General features: G+C 49.2%; 1 protein-coding gene across 1 annotated transcript; it reads right to left on the bottom strand.

Moving 5' to 3' along the window:
• NEUROG1 (neurogenin 1) lies at window positions 6,032-6,641 on the bottom strand. The gene has a single exon (XM_021410124.1). The coding sequence runs from the start codon at window positions 6,639-6,641 to the stop codon at window positions 6,105-6,107; it is 537 nt and encodes a 178-aa protein (XP_021265799.1). The 3' UTR covers window positions 6,032-6,104.

Below are 6,957 nucleotides of genomic sequence, written 5' to 3'. Positions count from 1 at the left end.
AAAGAAATATAAAAATGTAAATTGAATTATGTACATTGGAGGGAGGGACTAACTCAGCTGCATGCAGTCACTGGTCTTTACTCTTAAGGCCAGCTTTTCCAGGTGCTGGGAGAAACAGTCTATGAGTATTGCCTATTTGTCATGAAATCCAGAGACAACACTGGGAAACCACAGGGGAAGAAGACATGTTTTTCTGGTCTGTGTTAAGAGTTAAAAGGTCCCCCTACACCCTAAGGCCAGGTGCCATTCTTTCACAAGGAGTTCAGTCTTGCCAAGCGAGTGGTTTGCTTTTCCAAAGCTATGTCCTTTTGAAGAGAAAATCAGGTGAGAGGGCTGTTCAGTGGAGGCAGTTCAGCTTTTATTGCCAATAAGTGATTTCCATTCTCTCCGGCCCTACCTGTGAGTGACATTTTTTTTCATGTTATCCTGAAGGGCAGCATGGGGAATTCAGTGTGAATATTACTGCTTGCTGTTTCATCTCCCCCCCTTTGCTTTTGACACTTGCCTTTTTTTTGTCTTTATCCAAACCAAAGTGTGCTTGGAGGTCTTCTCCATCTGTTGGCTCCAGGGTGTCCAGTGTTCACCTTCAAAAGCGAACGGACACCATCTTTGCTACAGGATTTTGCATCTGTAGCCTTTGTGTTTGCAAATGCTATGTTTCTTCTGGTCTCTTACGTCAACAGCAACCTGCAGGTTGGAGATCCAAGAAGGCTTGCCAGCTTTGGGCAGTGCTACCCATGTCAAATGGTGCTGCAGATGGTCCTGCTGGAGATACTCGTGGGTATCTTTACGAATGCTGATGACATCTGCCATGCAGAGAGAGGCAGGACATGTTGTTTTGTTTGTAGGAATAAGTCCGGTTAAGTCCTACAGATGGAATTTAATCCATTATTTGTGCAACAAACCATTATGGTCAGTAATAGCCTCGGACTGCCATTAGGCAGCTTTAAAGCTTTAAAGGCAATGTTGTGAAATCTTCGAGTTTAAACAAAAAAAAAAAAAAAAAAAAAGAAGAAGATTACTCTGGAATGTGCAAAATGTAATAATCCAAGAAAGAGATAGTGAAGTCCTGAGGACTCTAACAAATCCCTGTTTGGGAAACAGAAGTATCAGAACCCTCCCATACTTGAGCTCTGATCTAAGTACATCTCAGAGTTATGAGACCAGAAGGAAAAGGAGGCAGCGAGAGGGCACAGGTTGGTCTTTCCCTGAAGATCAGTGTGTGTACCAGGTGGAAAATGAGGGAGCAAGGGGCTGAATAGTGCAAGTCAGGGAATGAGCTCAGAGAGGGGTTGTTAGTGAGGCAGTGTCAGGTTGGATATTAGGAAAGATTTGTTCTCAGAAGGAGTGGTGAGGCACTGGCGGAGGCTGCCCAGGGAAGTGGTGGAGTCACCATCCCTGCAGGTGTTCCATGAAAGAGTGGATGTGGTACTTAGGTACATGGTTACTGGGCATGGTGGGCATGGGCTGATGGTTGGACTTAATGATCTTAAAGGTCTTTTCCAACCTTAATAATTCTATGGTTCAGTCTGTGATTTTTTGTTTTCCATTTACAGCATTAGAAAAGCCAACACTCTCTGAACTGAACAGTGACACTTGCACTGAGACAGTGTACGCAAGACCACACTGGTTATCCCAAAACAGAATCTCAAAGAATAAAGCTGATCTCTGATCTAATGGTCTTGCCTCAGCAAGTTTTTAGTGTACGTACAACTACCCATTTCTACTATGCATGAAGTATGTAAAAGCTACATCTAGAACTGGTGTACCCAGCTCTCTGATAGATGGCAGGTCAGGACAGACTTTTACACTTGGGGAAAGGAAGAGGGGGGAATTGGGGAAGGGAGCAGCTGGGCTGGGAAGATCACATCATGACGTGTCCTCTGTCCCACCAACCCTTGCCAAGGTCTTGCCAGCAGTCACCAACTCAGATGAATGGGGTAGGAGCCAAGTGAGAACCATTCCTTGTAACTGTAAAGCCATGCACATAGCACAGAGAGGATGACATCTCTGCTCCAGCCTCTCTGATATGAATTTTTTTCTCCCTTTTTGAGCCCCCTGTCTCATCAGATTTTCAAACAGCAAGATGCAAGGTATTAATCCATACTGCTGCAGGGACGGATAGAGGCAGACAGGGAGACTTGAATAATAACTAGCTCTGTGCCATTGGCATTTCCACACTGACAGAGAAAGGCATTATCCATTGAGAAGTGCCTATTAATTTGTTAATCAAAATTAAGAAAGGATTCAGTAATGTCCTTTGCAGACTGCAAAATTTCAGCAAAGTGTCGGAAGCAGAAAGTACTTTATGTGGTATTTGGCATCTCCATCCTGCTCTGCTCGTGTCCTGCACTCTGTAAATCTGCTCAGTCCTTAGCAACTCCTTGCTCCTCCAGATGATTCCTTTCAATGCATATGGCACCAATGAAAAAACTCCTGAAAATTAGTTCTCACCTGCTTCTGTTCTGACAATCTATACCTCCTACGCAAATGAGTCTTAATGGAGCATTTGAGCCCCAGAGATCTATAATTATAGTATTAAGTTTCATGTGCTCACAGGCAGTAGCGCAGACTGTATTTTCCAGATCATACACAGAGTAAAATCAAAATCTACAACAGATTGACACAGAATAATGAAAATCCTTCTGAAGAAGTCCTTGTTAAGAGCCAAACCCCAAGCATTGTTTGGGACCAGCCCCAGCAGTGACAGCAGTAAGCAGTGCACCACATGGCATCGAAATCCCAGGGAACACCTTGTTATCTAAAACCTGTGCAGCCTTTTGGGCTCACAGCTGTTTGTCGGCTCTGCGTATCCTCCTCTGGTTTCTGATCACAGGTAACTCACAGAGACTCTCTTGGGATTCACACTGGTTGGAAAAACAGCAGGGACAGAGGCTGCAGTGGCCCCAGAGCATGCGAGCACATTGGTAGGGGACAGTTCTCCCACTGTGAATCTCAGCAGAGACAAAGTGAGATAATCTCAGTTGTGTTTTGAGCCAGTCTGTGCTGGAAGCAGGTTTCCCAGCCAGCAGGGTCCGCCGGCCGAGGGTCCCTAACACTTGCATAGCCCGGAGGTGATCGCTTCGATCCAGCAAGGAGTGGGGATTACCAACACCTAGCACCACACACGTGAAAAAACGCACGTCCTTAGATGTGAGATTCAAATTCAAGTTATTTCACCGACTCTGAAAGATACAACCTGTGATTTCTGAACTCAGCAAGGGTCTCCCTTCAGGTTCCGCTGAGGCTGAGATCGGTCCCAGTTTGTGGAAATATTTTACCCAGTAACTAAGCAGTACATATATTGGGGTTGGACTTGGTGATCTCTCGAGGTCCCTTCCAACCCCTGCAATTCTGTGGTTCTGTGATTTGCAAAGGATTTGCAGAGGATTTCATCGGTCCCGGCATTAAATTTACCTATTTTTTTTTCCCTCTCTTATTTGTGCAAAGAGGTGAAATTCGTGCAATCATCAGCTGCCTGTTTGCCATCGGGGCAGCCTGTTCCAGCTCCCTGCCAGCTCGCCGTGCTCTTCTTTTCATAAAAAACAAATACAAACCCCGTTGTTGTAAACCGGGGTGCAGTTGGGTCCTGCAGCCTCTGAATATAGGCATTCCATCTGTCCCAGCGGCAGATTTGTTCAACTATGTCTGAACCTATCACCGCTTGGGGGAAAAACTGTTCTCCGACTCATGTTAATGTATGAATCTAATTGTATCCTCACGCAGTATGCAGCTTTCATTGCCCATTAGGAACATTAACATCATAAACTGAGTCTTGGTAGATGTATGGTCTTTATACACTGCATAATGTCCACAGATCTCTGCTGGCAGCTAAGAAAACACAAAGGAATAGAGGATATTTTGAAGTTTTGTGGAGTTTTTTGTTTTTTTTTTCCTCTCTCTTTGAGATTGAAGTCCAGTGTCTTGGGACCCAGTGACTTTAGATGACCTTCCGTCTCCATAGACTGTACTAAATTTCAGCCCCTGGAGGCTACTCCATACAAAACCTCCTGGCTTTCAAGGGCAGGTGCAAGCAAAGCTTCACTGCGTCACAGATCAAGACCTGTTACTGCCAGAATTAGATTTCACAAATCTCCTTTATTTAATGGGACATCATTAAGGAACAGGACTACACTTGTTGCTGGCGTCTTTAATTAATACAAGTATTAAACTGCTATTAAAATTTCAAAACAATAGCATTTCCTTTCCAGCATTTATGCTTACTGAAAAACGGAGCTCTGTGTGTGTGTGTGTGTGAATAGGCAAGCATATGAAAGCTACATTAAAGAAACACAAAGATTGCAGTCTCAGGCATTGAAAAACGAGGAAGATGCTGATACTGAGCATCTGTGCAAATTCACTCAAATCTACTCAGCTCCTCTCTTTCTTTTTCAGTTTTTATGGCAATTGTATGATCCTCTGTTACATTTTTGATATGATCTCTATGTAAATGGGAAGGCTGACTTTAAGGCACAGATTTCTGCTGTTTGCTGAATGGCTTTTTAGTGTTTTGCCCTTAGTGTTTACCTTCCGCCTTTTCCCCCGCTCAGGATACAGTTATGTCCACAGAATGATTTATTCCTTGGGTTTTGCAAGAGTCCCTGGGCACCTGAGTGCTCTGAAAGCTCTGCTTAACGAAATCATCAAGTGCCCCAACAATGTGAGGGGCTGGTGGTTTTCCAGCTTTATAGATGGGAAACGGAGGCACGGGAAAATGAAGCCAGCGAACTCTGCTAACCATGAGCTGTCCCATCTGAGATGGGTAGGACTTTTTAGCACACTCTGGGTTGCAAAACATCATATAACCAAGCATCCACCTCCTTTCCCCTCAAACATCCCATCTACCGCCCTAACAGCTCAGATGGATAGGAGCATTGGGAGATAGATGGGGGGGCATGGCTGAGCTATCTCAGTGCTCCCCAGTAAAACAAGGGGAACAGAGTGGAACTGCTGCTGAGCCACTGCTGTGCCAAGGCTGGTGCCAAGGCCGTGCAATGTGCCTCAGTCGCCCTTTCCCCTCTCTCTGCTCCCCTTGAGAGAGTGACCAGGGAGACCGGGGGAAGAAAAGAGACTCATGCCAACCAATTTTCCCTATCAAGAAGGCTTGAGCAAAGCTGCAAACCTCATATAGGGGTGTAGAATCTGTTCCTCTCCCCAGATCCCGTGTCACCTTGTAGCTCCCCATGTGAAAATTGGGAACAATTGCTCCGAGTACCAGTGCAGCTGTGGGCACCGCTCTGCTCCTGCCTGGGGCTCCGAGTGGGTCTCTGAGCCCTTCCCTGCAAGATTCAAGGAGTGGTGGATGTTTGCAGGTGTCCTGGGAGGACCTACGCATGTTTGTGCCAGGGTGCTGTGAGAGCAGATGCTGAGCATCACCTTGGGGTGAACCCCTCCCTTCCAACCTTTCAAAGTGAAAAAACCCAAACTTAAGAAACCAAACTCCAGAGGCACTGCTGAGATTCAGTAAAAACGTTAAAAATTTTATTTACAGGGTAAAGTACATTTTTTTTTTAAAAGAACCCACTTTGATAAGAGGCATAATAATAGAATAAAGCTCTTTATGTACAAAAATACAATTTTCATATGAATGAACATCTTGAATAAATTAAACCGGCTCAGAGGCTCAATACCCCGTGTGCTCCCGCTCTGAAGCAGGACCGCCGCGCCGGGGGTCAGCATCTATAATGCATGAGGCCGTCGGGTGCGGGTCCCATCGGGCGCGGTGCTGGGACCCCCGGCAGGGGCTGAGCCGCCCCGGGCGCGGGGAGGGGGGGGCCGGGGGAGACCGGCAGCGCGCTGAGCCCCGTGCTGCGCCCCGGGCCGCATCGGCCCCCTAAGCCTTTTCATCGCATTGTCAGGGCGTTCAAACCAAATTTTCATGCTCGTTTTTCTTCGCCGGAGAGCTACAAATTGTAAAATTGACTTTTCACCTCGTCTGCGGCAGCAAATCTGTCGCTTTTCTTTGCCGGGTTTTCCAAGTCGTATGGAAAACGAGGCGGGGGGGCGAAGGGAAGGGGCACCCCGGAGAGAGGGGCTGAGGGGCGGGAGGGGCTGAAAAGTGCAACGGGATACGGAGGGAGGGGGGGGGACACGCACGGACACGGCTAGCGGCAGGGAGCGCCCGGGGCGGCGGGGGGCAGCCCGCGGAAGGCCCGCAGAGTGTCCGCGGGGGCGTAGCCGCAGTCCTCGGAGGTGGCCGGGCTGCTGGGGCCGGAGGCGGAGGCGCAAAGCGAGGGAGCGGCCGGGGAACCGCTGGACAGCCACGAACCGGCGTCGCTGCCGGGGCTGGGGGGCGCGGGGGGTCCGCGGAAAGCGGGGGGAGGCGGGAGGCACTGCTCGGCCAAACGGAGGGTCTCGGAGAGGGCCCAGATGTAGTTGTAAGCGAAGCGCAGGGTTTCGATTTTGGTGAGTTTGGTGTCGTCGGGGAAGGTTGGTAGGACGCTGCGGAGCTCATCCAGCGCGGCGTTCAGGTGGTGCATGCGGTTCCTCTCCCGGTCGTTGGCTTTCACCCGGCGGCTCCGTTTGAGGGTGTGCAGCAAAGCCTCGGTCCGCGCCCGCGCACGGCCGCGTCTCCTCCGCCGCTCCCGCGGGGCTCCGGGCGGCTCCGAAGCGCCGCCGCTGCTCGCCGCCTCCGCGGGCATCCTGCGGGAGAGAAGCCGGAGCCGTCAGTGGGCGGCGGGGGGAGCGAGGGGAAGGTGATGAGGGGAGGGGGAAAGGGAGAAAAAAAAAAAGTATCCGAAAGTAACGCCAAGAAGGTACGGAGGGAGGGTGGGAGTGCTTGGCACGGCAGCACCGCCGCGCAGGTGCCTGTGTCCCCCGTACTCACATGGAAGGGCACTCCTGGGGCTGCGGTTAAGCAGTAACGGTTTAGAAATAAATAGAGGAAAAAGCGGAGCTTCTCGCTGCGGGGGAAGGCAGAGCGGCCGCGGCTCCGCGAGGAAAAGAAAAAAAAAAATG

This window comes from Numida meleagris, chromosome 12, assembly GCF_002078875.1.
Source record: "Numida meleagris isolate 19003 breed g44 Domestic line chromosome 12, NumMel1.0, whole genome shotgun sequence".
NCBI classification, from domain to species: Eukaryota; Metazoa; Chordata; class Aves; order Galliformes; family Numididae; genus Numida; species Numida meleagris.
The sequence above is the reverse complement of the archived record's forward strand: the minus strand, read 5'-3'. Positions and strand labels throughout refer to the sequence as shown.